Source organism: Tursiops truncatus, chromosome 19 (genome assembly GCF_011762595.2).
Source record: "Tursiops truncatus isolate mTurTru1 chromosome 19, mTurTru1.mat.Y, whole genome shotgun sequence".
NCBI lineage: Eukaryota > Metazoa > Chordata > Mammalia > Artiodactyla > Delphinidae > Tursiops > Tursiops truncatus.
In genome coordinates, this window is record NC_047052.1 from 36,449,078 (window position 1) to 36,470,852 (window position 21,775).

General features: G+C 35.4%; 1 protein-coding gene across 4 annotated transcripts in view; it reads left to right on the top strand.

The window, feature by feature from the left end:
- The window catches only part of LOC101326494 (UPF0547 protein C16orf87 homolog), a 30,011-nt gene extending 24,225 nt beyond the window's left edge, over nt 1-5,786 (top strand). For 2 of the 4 annotated variants that reach the window (XR_004523244.2, XM_033844444.2), the window contains one exon: nt 1,340-5,786. Coding sequence is in view for 2 of the 4 variants with exons in the window: in XM_033844444.2 (XP_033700335.1) it covers nt 1,340-1,458 (119 nt within the window). In the remaining 2 variants the exon portion in view is untranslated. The remainder of the gene's footprint in view (nt 1-1,339) is intronic. The other 2 variants (XM_033844443.2, XM_019932462.3) reach the window with 2 other exon arrangements.
- The last annotated feature ends 15,989 nt before the right edge of the window (nt 5,787-21,775 follow it).

Here is a 21,775-nt window from a genome sequence, read left to right on the forward strand (position 1 = left end):
CCATACTCCCTTTCCCAGGAGGCTACTGCAAGATATATGACATCAGTGAAGAAGTAAACCAAGAAAGTATCCTGGACCTACGGCACGGGGTCCAACTCAAGAGAGAGATGAGGAGAATCTCCAGCATGATGTTGACGAGAGATCTCCAGATGATAATTGTGCAATAGGCCTAGAAAGCAACCATTTCACATTGGAGCATAGAATTTCTTCAAGAAGATAAGATTGATATGTGTAAACATTCTGAAAGATTTATCCAACTAGGAGAGAGTTTGGGTTCAATTAGTAATGAAAACTAAGCAAGTGAAAAAAAAGAATCTCTTCAGTGAAAACAGTGTACAGGAAAAGTGAAATCATTTACACAGTGAATAATGTAAACACAATATTGATCTCATCAAAATGGTAATATAACTATAATGGGAAGATGTGATAAGAGTATGGTGGGGGCAAGAGACAGAAAACAATAAATCCTAATATTTCATGGTGGAAAGTCAATTAATAATGCCTATAACCAAAAATCCAAGATGTTGCATCAGATAAATATGTTACTTAGGTAAAAACCAAAAGGAATACCTGGAAAAGTAGTTTTATTTGAAGAGTAGAAAATGTGCGTGAGGGAAAGAGGACTTCTGTTTTTTTTGTAACACGTTTTGTAAAAATAATTTGACTCTAAACTATATTCATGTTTAACTTTGATTAAAAAGTCAATACAAAACAAAAAACGAGACAAATGTGGAATCATAGTAGAGCCTGAAAAAAATCATTTGGGAGAATATACACAAAAGATGTTAATCGTGATTTTAGCTGGCTCATAAGATAATAGGTGATTTTTCTTTTTTATTTTTCTGTATTTTTCAAAGTTTCTACCATGGACTTGGATTACATTTGTAATCAGGTGGGGAAAAGTAGAAATAAATGTTGGTTATTCATGTTTTCCATAGCAGGGCTAAGGTGAAGAACTTAATATATTCATAAAGGCACCATTGATGTTCAGAAGGGACCATATTTAGGGTGAGGAGATTCATTTTGATTGAAACAGCTCATGCTAGTGAGGAGTAAGAAATATTTGAGATTCTTACAGAAATGATATCGATATTAGACTGTGTGTATAGAAATATATACAGTCTCCATTTAGTCTTAGAATTGAGTTCATGGCATTTTAGTAACTCCTTTGTGTAATTTTAAAATTTCAGTTCAGTAGCATAATACTTTATAGCAGTTAGTGTATGTTGTATTATTATGTATTATATTTATTGTCATTTAAAGGAATACTTGAAAACTTTAAAAAAAATACTGCATCTACTGCCTTTATATTAAAAGCTTTCCCTTTTTTTTTTAACAGAGAAACAAGAAAAGGAAATTGACATCTATGCTAACCTCTCTGATGAAAAGGCTTTCGTGTTTTCAGTCGCCTTGGCAGAAATAAATAGAAAAATTATTAATCAAAGACTTATTCTCTGATATTTGTCTGCAAAATGTGTTGAAACTTTCTTCAGGATTACATCAGCAAATTCTCAAACAGTTATGAACTCCCAGGAGCATTCTGACTGCATCAATAAGGGCCATTGATTGTTTTTTTTTCTTTATCATTTAGCCTGTGGCACACTTTGGGAGCAAAGCTGCAGGCTTGGACTGTTCTGGGATTTCCTTGTTTACCAAGGAGTATTGTCAGTGTTTTGTGTTTGGGATATAGTGTATTAACCCCCACCCCCCACTGAAAAAAAGAAAAAATGCTGGATGGCTTTTACAAGATTAAGGGGTAGGGTTGGGAGTGGAAGTAAGGAAACTAGAGAAATAAAATGATAGTTTGCAGGTTTGCCACCAGAGATGCAATATTTTAAATACTTTGAGAAAGAGTGACTTTTAAAAATATATATTTCAGATTTTCAGCACTAACATTGCATATTTGCAGTTCATTTAGTAAATTGGCAATTGATATTTTATTGAATGGGGAATTAATAATATAGACTGTAAATTTTGTCTTAAATTGATTTTTTTCTTGGCCTTTATTTTTATAACTTAAGGTATGAGTTATATTTTAGAAGCTACTTTCTAGTTTGGAAGTTTGGGTGCTATATGAAGAAAAACATTTAAGGATATATCATACTTCAGATATTAAACACCTTGTTTTCTTGAATGTAATTTATTTATTAATTAAAAAAATACTTTTTTGCTCTCAAGATGGTGCCTGTTAACCTAAACATAAAATATATTTATTACATGCAAAATATTTCTTAGATAGCCACTTTGAAGCAGTAATGTTCTTTCTGAATGGATGTTCATTTATACATCCTGAAAATTATTTAAATTGTTACTTAACCTCACTCTGGAGGAAAAAAATAAACCTTAATATTGAAACTAATAGATTAAATAGTTTGGTATAAGCTTTTTGTTCTAGTGAAGTTTTGTGAACTGTATTTAAATTATTAATTTTCTAGTGTTAAATGATAATTGTTTATATTTGATTTGTTTTATATAAATGCTTTTGCATTTTTGTATATCGATTTAATGCTTAACATATTCAAACTTGATAATGATTTCCCTTATTTTAAGTGGACTGTGGCCTCCCCGCACCCCCCCTCCCCATCTGTTTGGAAGTCCTGAAGCCTTATTAGGGAATGTAGGCAGCAGTTAGACTTAGCCCTTACTTAAGAGAACTTTCCTTTTTAATTTCAACAACAGCATTGTCAGCTTCAGAGTGCATCTCCCATTACCTCCCAGAAGAAAAGAGGTTTACCTTTTTTTCTACTTTATTTAAATGGTAGCCAGCAGAGGGAGCGTAAGAGGTTCTCTAGGTAGGATGTAGGATTTTTCCTAAGAATTCCTTTTCCCTCAATCCCCATATTTACCTGCAAGTACTACTACAATTATCTTGTATGCATTTTAAAGCCCTAGTAATAAAGTTTATTCCCAGAAATGTTAATGTGATTTTATCTATGAAATATAAGAAAAGTTTAAATTTTGAGAAAAAAACTTAAGATTAATATCTAAAAATGCTTGTGAACTTAATATAGGCATACCTCCAAAATATTGTGGGTTCAGATTCAGACCCCTGCAATAAAGCAAATATTGCAGTAAAGCAAGTCACATGAATTTTTTGGTTTCCCAGTGCATATAAATGTTATGTTTATACTGTACTGTAGTTTTTTCAGTGTGCAATAGCAGTATGTCTTTAAAAAATGTATATACCTTAATTTAAAAAATACTTAATTGCTAAAAACTGCTACCCATCATCTGAGCCTTCAGCAAGTCATAATCTTTGCTGGTGGAGGGTCTTACATTGATGTTGATGCTGCTGACTGATCAGGGTGAAGGCTGGGGTGGCCGTGGCAATTTCTAAAAATAAGACAACAATGAAGTCTGCCTCAGCGACTGGCTCTTGCTTTCATAAATGATTTCTTGGTAGCATGTGCTGCTGTTTGATACCATTTTACCCATAGTAGGACTTCTTTCAAAATTGGAGTCAGTCCTCTCAAACCCTGCCCTGCTTTATCAACTGAGTTTATGTAATATTCTGAATCCTGTGTTGTGATTTCAACAATCTTCACGGCATCTTCACTAGGGGTAGAGGCCATCTCAAGAAACCACTTTCTTTACTCATTCATACAAAGCATCTGTTAAAGTTAGATCATGACATTGCAGCAATTTAGTCAGATCTTTAGCCTCCATTTCTGATTCCAGTTCTCTTGCTAGTTCCACCACATCTTTGGTTACTTCCTCCACTGAAGTCTTGAACCCCTGAAGGTCATCCATGAGGGTTGGAATCAACTTCTTCCAAACTCCTGTGTATGTTGATATTTTGGCCTCTTTCCATGAATCACAAATGTTCTTAATGGCTTCTAGAATGGTGAATCCTTTCTAGAAGGTTTTCGATTTACCCAGATCCATCAGAGGAATCACCTGTCTATGGCAGCTATAGCCTTTGAAATGTATTTCTTAAATAATAAGGCTTGAAAGTTGAAATTACTCCTTTATCCATGGCCTGCAGAATGGATGTTATGTTAGCAGGCACAAAAACAATATTAATCTTGCTTGTACATCGCCAGAGCTCTTGGGTGACCAAGGTGCGTTGTCAATGAACGTTAGTACTTTGAAAGGAATCTTATTCTGAGGAGTAGTTCTCAAGAGTGGGCTCTAAATAGTAAACCATGTTGTAAACAGATGTGCTGTTATCCAGGCTTTGTTTTTCCATTTATAGAGCACAGGCAGAGTAAATTTACCATAATTTTAAAGGGTCCTAAGGTTTTCAGAATGGTAAATGAGCATTGGCTTCAACTTAAAGTCACCTACTACATTAACTCTTAACAAGAGAGACTGTCCTTTGAACCTTTGATGGCAGGCATTGACTTCTCTCTAGCATGGAAGTCCTAGATGGCATCTTCCAATATAAGGCTGTTTTGTCTACATTGAAAATCTGTTGTTTAATGTAGCCATCTTCATTAATTAGACCTTCTGGATAACCTGTTACAGCTTCTGCATCAGCACATGCTGCTTGCATTTTTATTTTATGGAGACAGCTTCTTTCCATAAACCTCATGAAACAACTTCTACCTTCAAACTTTCTTCTGGAGCTCCCTCACCTCTTGGCCTTCATAGAATTGCAGAGAGTTAGGGCCTTGCTCTGGATTATGTTTTGGCTAAATGTTGTGGCTGGTTTGATCTTCTGTCCATATGGAAGATCTTCATATCAGCCTCCATAAGGCTGTTTCTCATCATTTATGTGTTCACTGGAGTAGCACTTTTAATTTCCTTCAAGAAGTTTTCCTTTGCATTCACAACTTGGCTAACTGGTGCAAGAGGCTTAGCTTTCAGCCTGTCTTGATTTTCGACATGCTTTTCTCACCGAGCTTAATCATTTCTAGCTTTTGATATAAAGTGAGAGATGTGACTTCCTTTCACTTGAACACTTAGAGTCCATTTAGAGGTATTAATTGACCTAATTTCAACATTGTTGTGTCCCAGAATAGGGAGGCCAGGGGAGAGGGAGGAAGACACGGAATGTCTGGTGGCGGAGCAGTCAGAATACACATATTTATTAAGGTCGTTATGTTGGCACAGTTCATGGCACCCCAAAATAATGATAATAGTAACAGCAAAGTTCACTGATTGCAGTTCACCATAACAAATATAAAAATAATGGGAAAGTTCAAAATATTGTGAGAATTACCAGAAATGACACAGAGACACAAAGTGAGCAAATGATGTTGTAAAAATTGCACCTATAGACTTGCTTGATGTAGGGTTGCCACAAGCCTTCAATTGTTAAAAAAAAAAAAAAAAAAAAAGGAAGTATCTGCGAAGCTCAATAAAATGAAGTATGCCTATGCCTATGGAGGTCCCCAGGAAAGGCAAGAACAGCTTATGGAGTAGGCATCTCTTTAAGAATTATTGATGTCAGAGTCATTCCATTTAAAGCTGAAGACCCTTAGAAGAAAGTCATGTTAAAATAGTCATTGGATACAATAAGGGAGGAGACTGGTGACCAGGCTAGAGTTTGCCACTTAGAAATGTAATTGTTTCAGATGTTCAAATCATTGGCTTATTTTAAAAGTTCTTTGACAGAGGGGCAAACTAGTCTTCCCCTGTTATGTGATGTAACCTATTTAATCAATTTCTCTAAAAATCATATTTGCTGATAAATATGTATATAAGCTAACTCTTTGTAAAGCTGAATTTGTCTATGTATGTTGTAGTGGTCTCAGGAAATAGTACTTTGTCACTGGTGTTGAAGAAACCTTTCTTGTCAGCAGATGTCCTAAAAGCATAATTATAGTAATTTAATTAGATAATCCAAAGTTTGTTCTGCTCTAATATTTATAAGTGATACAATTATTCAAAATGTTCTAAAATGATTCCATAATTAGATTAGGTCTGTTGAAGGTATGTTCATTCTTAAATGTGAGCAAGATTAAATAAAAGTTATTTGGGGGTTGTTAGGCTAACCTATACAAATTTGTGTTTACTTACCCAATCCCATACTATTCCAGAATGTTTTGGGGGACACTTAAGTGCTTGAGATTTGATTTTGTGTGCTTTTTTTAAAAAAGTATGAACATTTCTTATATTTTTATGGGCAGGTGAAAATTATCTAAAAGTAAGGGAAATACTGCAGATTACTTCTTTGCCAATCAGTGGAAATGATCACACAGCTTGAGGCAGTTTATATCATGATGAAATAAAAATTTTAAATACACATGACTTAGAAATTTAGCCAAAGTAAATTCACGTCTTTAAATTTCAGAAATACTTTAAAAAATAATGGTCGGTATGGCATGACATCTGTGTTTCTTCCTAAAAGTACTATTAGAAATGTTTTTCCTGAGATAAGAATTCCAATGGAAGACTACTTGACTTTCTAAACTGTGGTAATTGCACTTAATTCTCCAATTCTTACTGTAGAAATGTCTCAGCAATATATTTAATTTTTACTTTCCTCCCACCCAACCTGGTTGTTTATCCTTTAAATTTGGAGAAATTAAGCTCTTTACATAACTTCATACAAAAGTATTAATCAAATTTGTTTGATTCTGCATTCAAAATATGCTTAAGATACAGGTAGTCACTCACACTGCCGAATTTAGTGTGTTCTTCCCTAAAACATGTGTCTATTATTCTTTGAAATTCCTTTAGAGTTATTATTTTGGGAATTCCCTGGTGGTCCAGTGGTTAAGACTCTGTGCTTCCACTGCAGGGGGCATGGGTTCGATCCCAGGGAACTAAGATCCCACATGCCGCCCGGCGTGGCCAAGAAAGAAAAAGAAGAAAAGAAAAAAATGTAAAAAAAAAAAGTTATTTCCATTCAGCCTTCTGGTTTTGGTTTGATGCCTTATTTTCTTGAAGTTTCACTAGCATTTTCTATCTTTTTAGCCTTTAAAACATTTTTTATAAACTAATCTCATTTTAGTTAAACTTTTTTGTGTGTGTGGCTGGTATTTTTTTGTTTTGTTTCTCTCTTACTACTGTTATATGCCTTGTTTTTACATTTGGAGGTATATTTATAGTATCTATATGCACACACTTTTTTTGGAATGTATTCACAGTATATTTTATTTAATTAATTTATTTTAACATCTTTATTGGAGTATAATTGCTCTACAATGGTGTGTTATATAACAAAGTGAATATATTTGCTGCTTTAACAAAGTGCTTTATAACAAAGCTGCTTTATAACAAAGTGAATCAGCTGTACATATACATATATCCCCATATCTCTTCCTTCTTGCATCTCCCTTCCACCCTCCCTATGCATATACTTTTTTAAAGTTATTCTTTTGTGCTGTTTAACCCACTTAGTTATTAGTAGTATTTATTGCTCAAAGATTACAATTATAATAATGAGTATTCTAACATACAAAACAAACTCTCTGGAATGAAAAGTATGAGAAACATAATGAAGCTCTAGGCTGGACTGGAACAATTATTCTTTTTACCACAGTCAAATATTTTCCTTTTGTATTGTTAAGGAATCTATTTTATACTCTTATTGTTGAGGCGTCCTCCCCCACCCCGCCGCCACCTCCTTAATGTTTTATTAGTTTACAATCTGTATCCCTTTTATTTCTTATCCTTGCCTTATTGTACTAGCAAGGACTTCACTCAATACAGTGTTGAAAAAGAACGGTGAGAGAAGAAATCCTTGCCTTGATTCCAATATTGAGGGTGGGGCGTGAAATTCAGTCTTACAGCATTAAGTATGATGTTAACTATAGATTTTTGTTGCAGAATACTCCTTATCAAATTGAGGAAATTCCATCTATCACTGTATGCTGAGGTTTGTTTGTTTTTAATCTGTTTTATTTGAGTCCCAATCTTATTACATGTAAAATAAGAAGAAGGACATGTTTCCTTCTCCCATCATTTTGCAGTTACATTGAACTTTCCTATGAAATGACCCTAGTTTATTTTTTAATTTTTAATTTTATTGAAGCGTAATTGATTTACAATGTTGTATTAGTTTCCATTATACAGCAGAGTGATTCAGTTTTATATATATATATATATATATATATATATATATACCCTTTGTCAGATTCTTTTCCCTTATAGGTTTTTTTTTTTTTTAATTTTTTATTGGAGTTTAGTTGATTTACAATGTTGTGTTAGTTTCAGGTGTACAGCAAAGTGAATCAGTTATACATATACATATAGCCACTACTTTTTAAAGATTCTTTTCCCATATAGGCCATTACAGAGTAGAGTTCCCTGTGCTATATAGTAGGTCCTTATTAGTTATCTGTTTTATATATGCTAGTGTGTATATGTCATTCCGAATCTCCCAATTTACCCCTCTTCCTCCTTACCCCTGGCAACCATAAGTTTTCTACATCTGTGACTCTGTTCCTGTTTTGTAAATAAGTTCATTTGTACCCTTTTTAAGATTTCACATGTAAGCAATATCATGTGATATTTGTCTTTGTCTGACTTACTTCACTCATTGTGACAATCTTTAGGTCCATCTGTGTTGCTGCAAATGGCACTATTTTGTTCTTTTTTATGGCAGAGTAGTATTCCACTGTATATATGTACCACATTTTCTTTATCCATTCGTCTGTCAATAGACGTTTAAGTTGCTTCCCTGTCTTGGCTATTGTAAATAGTGCTGCAATGAACATTGGGGTACATGCATCTTTTTGAATTATAGTTTTCTCCAGGTATATGCCCAGGAGTGGGATTGCTGGGTCATATGGTAATCCTATTTTTAGTTTTTTAAGGAACCTCCATACTGTTCTCCATAGTGGCTGTATCAATTTATATTCCCACCAACAGTGCAAGAGGGTTCCCTTTTCTCCATGCCCTCCAGCATTTGTTGTTTGTAGATTTTTTGATGATGGCCATTCTGACTGGTATGAGGTGATACCTTATTGTAGTTTTGATTTGCATTTCTCTAATAATTAGTGATGTTGAGCATCTTTTTAAGGCTGGATACTATAAAACTCTTAGAGGAAAACAGGCAGAACACTCTCTGACATAAATCACAGTAAGACCTTTTTTGAACCACCTCCTAGAGTAATGAAAATATATATAAATGGGACATAATTAAACTTCAAAGCTTTTGCACAGCAAAGGAGACCATAAACAATGTGAAAAGACAACCCTCAGAATGGGAGAAAATATTTGCAAATGAAGCAACCAACAAGGGATTAATCTCTAAGATATACAAACAGCTCATGCAGCTCAATATCAGAAAAACAACCCAATCAAGAAATGGGTGGAAGATCTAAATAGACATATTTCTCCAAAGAAGACATACAGTTGGTTAAAAAGCACATGAAAAGAATTCCCACTCCTACTGCTGCTATTCAACATTGTAATGGAGGTTTTAGCCAGAGCAATGAGACAGGAAAGAGAAAGAAACATGAAAATTGGAAAGAAGCAAAACTGTATCTATGTGCATAAAACATCCTATACATAGGAAATCCAAAAGAATCCACAAGAAAGCCACTATAGCTAATAGACAAACTCAGCAAATATGATCATATGACTTTTACCTTTCATTTTGTTAATGTGGTGTATCACATTGATTGATTTATAGATGTTGAATCATCCCTGCATCCCTGGAGTAAATCTCACTTGATCATGGTGTCTGTTCCTTTTAATGTACAGTTGAATTTGGTTTGCTAATATTTTGTTGAGAATTTTTGCATCTATGTTCATCAGGGATATTGGCCTTCGATTTTCTTGCAGCGTCCTCAACTTGTTTTGGTATCAGGATAATGCTGGCCTTGTAAAAATGAGTTTGAAAGTGTTCCATCCTCTTCAGTTTCTTGGAAGAGTTTGAGAAGGATTGGTATTAATTCTTTCTTAAATGTTTGGTAGAATTCACCAGTGAAGCCATCTGGTCCTAGACTTTTCTTTATTGAGAGTTTATTTTGTTTTTTTTATTTTGTTTTTTTTTTTTTTTTTTTGCGGTACGCTGGCCTCTCACTGCTGTGGCCCCTCCCATTGCAGAGCACAGGCTCCAGACGCGCAGGCCCAGCGGCCATGGCTCACGGGCCCAGCCGCTCCGCGGCATATGGGATCTTCCCGGATCGGGGCGCGAACCCGTGTTCCCTGCATCGGCAGGCAGGCGAACTCCCAACCTCTGCACCACCAGGGAAGCCCTATTGAGAGGTTTTTAATGATTCAGTTTCCTACTAGTAACTTGTTTGTGCAGATTTTCTGTTTCTTCATATTCAGTCATCAAGGTTGTATGTTTCTAGGAATTTATGTATTTCTTCTATGTTGTCCAATTTGTTGATTGTATAAGTATTCATAGTAGTCTCTTATGATCTGTAGCTCTGTGGTATCAGCTGTAACGTCTCCTCTATCATTTCTTTTTCTTTTTTAAATTTGAGTCCTTTCTCTTATTTCTGGGTAAGTCCAGCTAAAGGTTTGTCTATTTTGTTTATGTTTTCAAAAAACCAGCTTAGTTCATTTATCTTTTCTATTGTTTTTTCTTCTCTTTCATTTATTTGCACTTCAATCTTTGTTGTTTCTTTCCTTCTTCTAACTTTGGGTTTAGTTCTTTTTCTAGTTCCTTGAGGTGTAAAGTGAGGCTGTTTATTTGAGATCTTCCTTGTGTCTTAATACAGGCTTTTATTGCTATAAACTGCCCCCTTAGAACTGCTTCTGCAACATTTCATAGGTTTGATATGTTGTGCTTCAGTTTTCACTTTTTTTCATGATATTACTTGATTTCCCTTTAGATTTCTTCTTTGATCCATTGGTTGTTCAGGAGCATGTTGTTTAATCTCCACATATTTGTGGATTTTCAGCTTTTCTCTGTTAATGACTTCCACTTTTACACCATTGTGGTCAAAAAAGATACTTTGTATGATTTTAATCTTCTGAAATTTGTTAAATGTTGTTTTGTGACCTATCATGTGATCTACTCTGTAGAATGTTCAATTTCTGCTTGAGAATTATGTGTATTCTGCTACTGTTCAATGGAATGTTTTATGTTTGTTAGGTCCAGTTGGTCTAAAGTATGATCAAGTCCAACATTTACTTGTTGATTTTTCTGTCTAGATGATCTAACCATTGTTGAAAGTGGGGTATCGAAGTCCCCCTATTAAACTGTATTGTTGTCTGTTTCTCCCTTCAGATCTGATAGTATTTGCTTAATATATATTTAGGTACTCCGATTTTGAGTGCATATATATTTATAATTGTTATACCCTCTTGCTGAACTGACCCTCTTAGCATCATATAATGACCGTCTTTGTCTTGTTACCATTTTTGGCCTAAAACTTATTTTTTCTGATGTTACTATAGCTACTTTGGTTTCCTTTTCTATTTTGGTTTCCACTTGCATGGAATGCCTTTTGCCATCCCTTTACTTTGAATCTATGTGTGTTCTTGGAGCTGAGTCTTTTGTAAGCAGCATATTGTTGGCTCTTGTTTCTTAATCTATCCCGCTGCTCTATGCCTTTCAATTGGAGAAGGCAATCCATTGACATTTAGAATAATTGATAGGTGAGAACTTGCTTAATACCATCTTATTGTTTTCTGGCTGTTTTATAGTTTCATATATTTTCTTCCTCTCTTGCTATCTTCTTTTGTAAGTTGATGTTTTTCTGTAGTGGTAGTATGGTTTCCTTTTCTTTATCTTTTGTGTATGTATTGTAGACTTTTGCTTTGTGGTTACCATGAGGTTTACATAAAACATCTAATAGATTTAATAGTCTATTTTATGGTGAAAACAGTTAAACTTATATTACCTATAACATATCATATATAAAATATTCTTTTACTCCCCCCTTTTATGTTTTTGATGTCACCATTTACATATTTTAATTGTATATCCATTAACAAATTGTTAACTTATAGTTATTTTTAATACTTTTGTCCTTTAACATTTATTCTACAGTTAAGTAGTTAGCACATCACCATTTTACAGTATTAGGGTATTCTGAATCTGATTATTTGTTAACCTTTACCAGTGTGTTGTATGTTTTCATGTTACTAATAAGCATCCTTTTCTTTCAGCTTGAAGGACTCCTTTTAGCATTTCTTGTAAGGTAGATTTAGTGGTGATGAATTCCCTCTACTTTTGATTATTAGGGAAAGTTTTAATTTTGCCTTCAGTTCTGAAGGACAGTTTTGCTGGGTTAAGTATTCTTGGTTGGCATTTTCTTTTTTTTTTTTTATTGGAGTATTGCTTTACAATGTTGTGTTAGTTTCTGCTGCACAGCAAAGTGAATCAGCCATATGCATACACACATCCCCTCCCTCTTGGACTTTCACCATCCCACCCAACTAGGCCATCACATAGCACAAAGCTGAGCTCCCTGTGCTATACAGCAGGTTCTCACTAGCTATCTGTTTTACACATGGTAGTGTATTTATGTCAAACTTAATCTCCCAATTCGTCCCACCCTCCCCTTCCCACCCTGTGTCCACATGTCAGTTCTCTATGTCTACCTTTCTATTCCTGCCCTGCAAATAGGTTCATCTGTACCATTTTTCTAGATTCCACATATATGCATTAATATACGATATTTGTTTTTCTCTTTCTGACTTACTTCACTGTATGACAGACTCTAGGTCCATTCACATCTACATGAATGACCCAGTTTCATTTCTTTTCGTGGCTGAGTAATATTCCACTATATATATGTAACACACCTTCTTCATCCATTCGTCTCTTGATGGACATTTAGGTTGTTTCCACGTCCTGGCTATTGTAAATAGTGCTGCAATGAACATTGGGGTACTTGTGTCTTTTTGAATTATGGTTTTCTCAGGGTGTATGCCCAGTAGTAGGATTGATGGATCATATGATAGTTCTATTTTTAGGTTCTTAAGGAACCTCCATACTGTTCTCCACAGGGGCTGTATCAATTTACATTCCCACCAACAGTGAAAGAGGGTTTCCTTTTCTCTGCACCCTCTCCATCATTTATTGTTTGTAGATTTTCTGATGATGGCCATTCTGACTATGAAGTGATAACCTCATTTTAGTTTTGGTCTGCATTTCTCTGAAAATTAGTGATGTTGAGCATCTTTTCATGTGCCTTTTGGCGATCTGTATGTCTTCTTTGGAGAAATGTCTGTTTAGATCTTCTGCTCATCTTTTGATTGGGTTGTTTGTTCTTTTGATATTGAGCTGCATGGGCTGTTTGTATATTTTGGAGATCAATCCTTTGTTGTTTCGTTTGCAAATATTTTCTTCCATTCTGTGGATTGTCTTTTCGTCTTGTTTATGGTTTCCTTCGCTGTGCAAAAGCTTTTAAGTTTAATTAGGTCCCATTCACTTATTTTTGTGTTTATTTTCATTATTCTAAGAGGTGGGTCATAAAAGATCTTTCTGTGATTTTTATCAAAGAGTGTTTTTCCTATGTGTTCCTCTAAGAGTTTTATAGTGTCTGGTCTTACATTTAGGTCTCTAATCCATTTTGAGATTATTTTTGTGTATGGTGTTAGTGTGCTAATTTAATTCTTTTACATGTAGCTGTCCAGTTTTCCCAGCACCACTTACTGAAGAGACTGTCTTTTCTCCATTGTATATTCTTGCCTCCTTTGTCATAGTTTAGGTGACCACAGGTGCATGGGTTTATCTCTGGGCTATCTATCCTGTACCATTGGTCTGTATTTCTGTTTTTGTGCCAGTACCATACTGTCTTGATTACCGTAGCTTTGTAGTATAGTTTGAAGTTGGGGAGCCTGATTCCTCCAGCTCTGTTTTTTTTCTCAAGATTGCTTGGGCTATTCGGGGTCTTTTGTATCTCCATACAAATTGTATAATTTTTTGTTCTAATTCTCTGAAAAATGCCATTGGTAATTTGATAAGGATTGCATTGAACCTGTAGATTGCTTTGGGTAGTATACTCATTTTCACAATATTGATTCTTCCAATCCAGGAGCATGGTATATCTCTCCATCTGTTTATGTCATCTTTGATTTCTTTCATCAGTGTTTTATAGTTTTCTGCATACAGGTCTTTTGCCTCCTTAGGTAGGTTTATTCCTAGGTATTTTATTCTTTTTGTTGCGATGGTAAATGGGTTTGTTTTCTTAATTTCCCTTTCTGATCTTTTGTTTTTAGTGTATAGGAATGCAAGAGATTTCTGTACATAAATTTTGTATCCTGCAAACTTATAAAATTCATTAATTAGTTCTAGTAGTTTTCTGGTGGCATCTTTAGGATTTTCTATGTATAGTATTATGTCATCTGCAAACAATGACACTTTTACTACTTCTTTTCCAATTTGTGTTCCTTTTATTGCTTTTTCTTCTCTGATTTCCATGGCTAGGACTCCCAAAACTATGTTGAATGAGAATGGCAAGTGTGGACATCCATTTTTCACGATTGAGAATGATGTTTGCTGTGGGTTTGTCATATATGGCCTTTATTACTGAGGTAGGTTCCCTCTGTGCCCACTTTCTGGAGAGTTTTTATCACAAGTGGGTGTTGAATTTTGTCAAAAGCTTTTCCTGCATCTATTGAGATGACCATATGATTTTTATTCTTTAATTTGTTAATATGGTATATCACATTGATTGTTTTGCGTATACTGAAGAATTTTTGCATCCCTGGGATAAATCCCACTTGACCATAGTGTATGATCCTTTTAATGTGTTGTTGGAGTCTGTTTGCTAGTATTCTGTTGAGGAGTTTTGCATCTATGTTCATCAGTGATATTGGTCTGTATTTTCTTTTTTTGTAGTATCTTTGTCTGGTTTTGTATCAGGGTGATGATGGCCTCATAGAACAAGTTTGGAAGTGTTCCTCCCTCTGCAGTTTTTTGGAAGAGTTTGAAAAGCATAAGTGTTAACTCTTCTCTAAATGTTTGATAGTATTTGCCTATGAAGCCATCTGGTCCTGGACTTTTGTTTGTTGGAAGATTTTAAATTACAGTTTCAATTTTATTACCTGTGATTGATCTGTTTATATTTTCTATTTCTTCCTGGTTCACTCTTGGAAGGTTATACCTTTCTAAGAGTTCATCCATTTCTTCCAGGTTGTCCATTTTATTGGCATAGAGTTGCTTGTAGTAGTCTCTTAATATCCTTTGCATTTCTGTGGTGTCAGTTGTAATCTTTCCTTTTTCATTTCTAATTTTATTGATTTGAGTCCTCTCCCTTTTTTTCTTGATGAGCTTGGCTAAGGTTTATCAATTTTGTTTATCTTCTCAAAGAACCAAGTTTTAGTTGTATTGATCCTGGCTATTGTTTTCTATGTTTCTATTTCATTTATTTCTGCTCTGATCTTTATGATTTCTTTCCTTCTACTAACTTTAGGTTTTGTTTGTTCTTCTTTTTCTAGTTGCTTTAGGTGTAAAGTTAGATTGTTTATTTGAGAATTTTCTTGTTTCTTGAGGTGGGCTTGAATTGCTATAAAGTTCTCTCTTACAACTGCTTTGCTGTGTCTGATAGGTTTTGGATGGTTGTGTTTTCATTGTCATTTGTTTCTAGGTTTTGTTTTGTTTTGTTTTGTTTTTGCGGTATGCGGGCCTCTCACTGTTGTGGCCTCTCCCGTTGCAGAGCACAGGCTCCAGGTGCGCAGGCTCAGCAGCCATGGCTCACAGGCCCAGCTGCTCTGCGGCATGTGGGATCTTCCTGGACCGGGGCACGAACTTGTGTCCCCTGCATCGGCAGGCGGACTCTCAACCACTGCACCACCAGGGAAGCCCTGTTTCTAGGTATTTTTTGATTTCTTCAGTGACCTCTTGGTTATTTAGCAGTGCACTGTTTAGCCTCCATATGTTTGTGTGTTTTATAGTTTTGGTTTTTTTTTTTCTGTAATTGATTTCTAATCTCATAGTGTTCTGGTCAGTAAAGATGCTTGATACAATTTCAGTTTTCTTGAATTTTCCAAGGCTTGATTTCTGACCCAAGATGTGATCTATTCTGGAGAACGTTCCGTGTGTACTTGAGACAAAAGTGTATCTTTCCACTTTTGGGTAGAATGTCCTATAAAAATCAATTAAATCTACCTGGTCTATTGTGTCATTTAAAGCTTCTGCTTATTATTAATTTTCTGTCTGGATGATCTTTCTGTTGGTGTAAGTGGAGTGTTAGAGTCCCCCAGTATTATTGTGCTACTGTTGTTTTCCCCTTTTATCACTGTTAACATTTGCCTTATGTATTGAGGTGTTCCTATGTTGGGTGTGTAAATATAATTGTTATGTTTTCTTCTAGGATTGATACTTTGATCATCATGTAGTGTCCTTCCTTATCTCTTGTAACAGTTTTTAAAGTCTATTTTATCTGATGAGTATTGCTACTCCAGCTTTCTTTTGATTTCCATTTGCATGGAATATCTTTTTCCATCCTCTCACTTTCAGTCTGTATGTGTCCCAAGGTCTGAAGTGGGTATCTCGTAGACAGCATATATAAGGGTCTTGTTTTTCTATCCATTCAGCCAGTCTGTGTCTTTTGGTTGGAGCATTTAATCCACTTACATTCAAGGTGATTATTGATATATAAGTTCCTATTACCATTTTCTTAATTGATTTGGGCTTGTTTTTGTGGGTCTTTTCCTTCTGTTGTGTTTCCTGCTTAGAAAAATTCCTTTAGCATTTGTTGTAAAGCTGGTTTGGTGGTGCTGAATTTGCATAGCTTTTGCTTGTCTGTAAATCTTTCGATTTCTCCACTGAATCTGAATGAGATCCTTGTTGGGTAGAGTAATCTTGGTTGTAGGTTTTTCCCTTTCATCACTTTAAATATATCCTGCTACTCCCTTCTGGCCTATAGAGTTTCTGCTGAGAAATCATCTGATAACCTTATGGGGATTCCCTTGTATGTTATTTGTTGATTTTCCCTTGCTGCTTTTAATATTTTTTCTTTAAATTTAATTTTTGTTAGTTTGATTAATATGTGTCTTGGTGTGTTTCTACCAGGGTTTATCCTGTATGAGAGTCTCTGCACTTCCTGCACTTGGATGGCTGTTTCCTTTCCCATGTTAGGGAAGTTTTCAAGTATAATTTCTTCAAATACTTTCTCAGACCCTTTCTTTTTCTCTTCTTATTCTGGGACCCCTATAATTCGAATGTTGATGTGTTTAATGTTGTCCCAGAGGTCTCTGAGACTGTCCTCAATTGTTTTCATTCTTTTTCCTATATTGTGCTCCACGGCAGTTATTTCCACCATTTTATCTTCCAGCTCACTATTGATTCCTTCTGGAGTGTTTTGGATCATCTATACTATCATTACTCTGAATTCTTTTTCAGGTAGGTTGCCTATTTCCTCTTCATTTATTTGGTCCTGTAAGTTTTTACCTTACTCCTTTGTCTGTAACATATTTTATTGTCTTTTCATTTTTTTTTTTTGATGGGCGGGGCTTTATTCCTGTCTTACTGGTTGCTTGCCCTGAGGTGTCCAGCACTGGAGTTTTCAGGCAGTTGGGTAGAGCTGGGTCTTGCTGCTGCTATAAGGAGCTCCAGGAGGCCTCACTCCGATTAATATTACCTGGAGTCTGAGGTTCTCTGTTAGACAAGTGGTTTGCACTCAGTGCTCCTACCACAGGAGCTCAGGCCTGACCCTAGCCTGGGAACAAGGATCCTGCAAGCCATGCAGCACAGCAATAGAAAACAAAAGGGAAAAAAAGGAGCTTACAATATCAAAGAGTAAAAAATTAGAGCAGAAGCAAGAAGAACTACAATCCTGCAGCCTGTGAAACAAAAACCACATTCACAGAAAGATAGACAAGATGAAAAGGCAGAGGGCTATGTACCAGATGAAGAAACAAGATAAAACCCCAGAAAAACAACTAAATGAAATGGAGATAGATTCTTTCCAGAAAAAGAATTCAGAATAATGATAGTGAAGATGATCCAGGACCTCGGAAAAACAATGGAGGCAAAGATCGAAAAGGTGCAAGAAATGATTAACAAAGGTCTAGAAGAATTAAAGAACAAATAAACAGAGATGAACAATACAATAACTGAAAGGAAAAATACACTAGAAGGAATCAATAGCAGAATAACTGAGGCAGACGAATGGATAAGTGACCTGGAAGACAGAAAGGTGGAATTCACTGCTGCAGAACAGAAAAAAGAATGAAAAGAAATAAAGACAGACTAAGAGACCTCTGGGACAACATTAAATGCAACAACATTTACATTATAGGGGTCCCAGAAGAAGAGAGAGAGAAAGGACTCTAGAAAATATTTGAAGGGATTATAGTCGAAAACCTCCCTAACATGGGAAAGGAAATAGCCACCCAAGTTCAGGAAGTGCAGAGAGCCCCATACAGGATAAACCCAAGGAGAAACACACCGAGACACATAGTAATCAAAATGGCAAAAATTAAAGACAAAGAAAAATTATTGAAAGCAGCAAGGGAAAAACAACAAATAACATACAAGGGAAGTCCCATAAGGTTAACAGGTGATTTCTCAGCAGAAACTCTACAATCCAGAAGGGAGTGGCGTGATATACTTAAAGTGATGAAAGGGAAGAACCTACAACCAAGATTACTGTACCCAGCAAGGATCTCATTCAGATTCAATGGAGAAATCAAAACCTTTACAGACAAGTAAAAGCTAAGAGAATTCAGCACCACCAAACCAGCTCTACAGCAAATGCTGAAGGTACTTCTCTAAGTGGGAAACACAAGAGAAGAAAAGAACCTACAAAAGCTAACCCCCAAAATCAAGAAAATGGGAATAGGAACATACATATCGATAATTACCTTAAATGTGAATGGATTAAATGCACAAACCAAAAGACACAGGCTTGCTGAATGGATACAAAAACAAGACCCATATATGTGCTGTCTACAAGAGACCCACTTCAGACCTAGGGACACATACAGACTGAAAGTGAGGGGATGGAAAAAGATATTCCATGCAAATGGAAATGAAAAGATAGCTGGAGTAGCAATACTCATCAGATAAAATAGACTTTAAAATAAAAAATGTTACAAGAGACAAGGAAGGACACTACATAATGATCAAGGGATTAAATCAAGAAGAAGATATAACAATTATAGGTATATATGCACCCAACATAGGAGCACCACAATACATAAGGCAACTGCTAATAGCTATAAAAGAGGAAATCAACAATAGCACAATAATAGTGGGGGACTTTAACTCCTCACTTACACCAATGGACAGATCATCCAAACAGAAAATAATAAGGAAACACAAGCTTTAAATGACACAATAGACCAGATAGATTTAAGTGATATTTACAGGACATTCCATCCAAAAACAGCAGATTACACTTTCTTCTCAAGTGTGCACGGAACATTCTCCATGATAGATCACACCTTGGGTCACAAATCAAGGCTCAGTAAATTTAAGAAAACTGAAAATATATCAAGCATCTTTTCTGACCACAACGCTATGAGATTAGAAATCAATTACAGGGAAAAAGACGTAAAAAACACAAACACATGGAGGCTAAACAATACGTTACTAAATAACCAAGAGATCACTAAAGAGATCAAAGAGGAAATCAGAAAACACCTAGAGACAAATGACAATGAAAACACGATGATCCAAAAACAATGGGATGCAGAAAAAGCAGTGCTAAGAGGGAAGTTTATAGATATACAAGCCTACCTCAAGAAACAAGAAATACCTCAAATCAACAATCTAACCTTACACCTAAAGGAACCAGAGAAAGAAGAACAAACAAAACTCAAAGTTAGCAGAAGCAAAGAAATCATAAAGGTCAGGGCAGAAATAAATGAAATAGAAACAAAGAAAACTATAGCAAAGATCAATAAAACTAAAAGTTGGTTCTTTGAGAAGATAAACAAAATTGATAAACCATTAGCCAGACTCATCAAGAAAAAGAGGGATGGGACTCAAATCAATAAAATTAGAAATGAAAAAGGAGAAGTTACAAGAGACACCACAGAAATACAAAGCATCCTAAGAGACTACTACAAGCAACACTATGCCAGTAAAATGGACAACCTGGAAGAAATGGATGAACTCTTAGAAAGGTATAACCTTCCAAGAGTGAACCAGGAAGAAATAGAAAATATGAACAGACCAATCACAAGTAATGAAATTGAAACTGTGACTAAAAATCTTCCAACAAACAAAAGTCCAGGACCAGATGGCTTCACAGGTGAATTCTATCAAAGATTTAGAGAAGCGCTAACACCCATCCTTCTCAAACTCTTCCAAAAAGTTGCAGTGGAAAGAACTCCCAAACTCATTCTGTGAGGCCACCATCACCCTGATACCAAAACCAGACAAAGACACTGCAAACAAAATTACAGACCAATATCACTGATGAATATAGATGCAAAAATCCTCACCAAAATACTAGCAAACAGAATCCAAAAACACATTAAAAGGATCATACACCATGATCAAGTGGGATTTATCCCAGAGATGCAAGGATTCTTCAATATACGCAAATCAATCAATGTGATACACCATATTAACAAATTGAAGAATAAAAACCATATGATCATCTCAATAGATGCAGAAATAGCTTTTGACAATATTCAACACCCATTTATGATAAAAAACTCTCCAGAAAGTGGGGATAGAGGGAACCTACTTCAACATAATAAAGGCCATATACAACAACCCCACAGCAAACATCATTCTCAATGGTGCAAAACTGAAAGCATTTCCTCTAAGATCAGGAACAAACAAGGATGTCCACTCTCACCACTATTATTCCACATAGTTTTGGAAGTCCTTGGAACAGCAATCTGAGAAGAAAAAGAAATAAAAGGACTGCAGGCTGGGAAAAAAAGAATTAAAACTGTCACTGTTTGCAGATGACATGATACTATACATAGAGAATCCTAAAGATGCCACCAGAAAACTACTGGAGCTAATCAATGAATTTGGTAAAGTTGCAGGATACAAAATTAATGCACAGAGAGCTCTTGCATTCCTATACACTAATGATGAAAAATCTGAAAGAGAAATTAGGGAAACACTCCCATTTACCATTACAACAAAAAGAATAAAATACCTAGGAATAAACCTACCTAGAGAGACAAAAGACCTGTATGCAGAAAACTATAAGACACTGATGAAAGAAATTAAAGATGGTACCAAGAGATGGAGACATATACCATGTTCTTTGATTGGAAGAGTCAATATTGTGAAAATGACTATACTACCCAAAGCAATCTACAGATTCAATGCAATCCCTATCAAATTACCAATGGCATTTTTTACAGAACCAGAACAAAAAATCTTAAAATTTTGTATGGAGACAAAAAAGACCCCAAATAGCCAAAGCAGTCTTGAGGGAAAATAATGGAGCTGGAGGAATCAGACTCCCTGACTTCAGACAATACTACAAAGCTACAGTAATCAATACAGTATGTTACTGGCAGAAAAACAGAAATATAGATCAATAGAACAGGATAGAAAGCCCAGAGATAAACCCACACACCTATGGTCAACACTCTATGACAAAGGAGGCAAGGATATACAATGGAGAAAAGACAGTCTCTTCAATAAGTGGTGCTGGGAAAACTGGACAGCTACATGTAAAAGAATGAAATTAGAACACTCCCTAACACCATACACAAAAATAAACTCAAAATGGATTAGAGACCTAAATGTAAGACAGGACAGTATAAAACTCTTAGAGGAAAACTTAGGAAGAACACTCTTTGACATAAATCACAGCAAGATCCTTTTTGACCCACCTCCTAGAGAAATGTAAATAAAAACAAAAATAAACAAATGGGACCTAATGAAACTTCAAAGCTTTTGCACAGCAAAGGAAACCATAAACAAGACGAAAAGTCAACCCTCAGAATGGGAGAAAATAATTGCAAACGAATCATTGGACAAACGATTTATCTCCAAAATATATAAGGAGCTCATGCAGCTCAATATTAAAAAAAACAACACAATCCA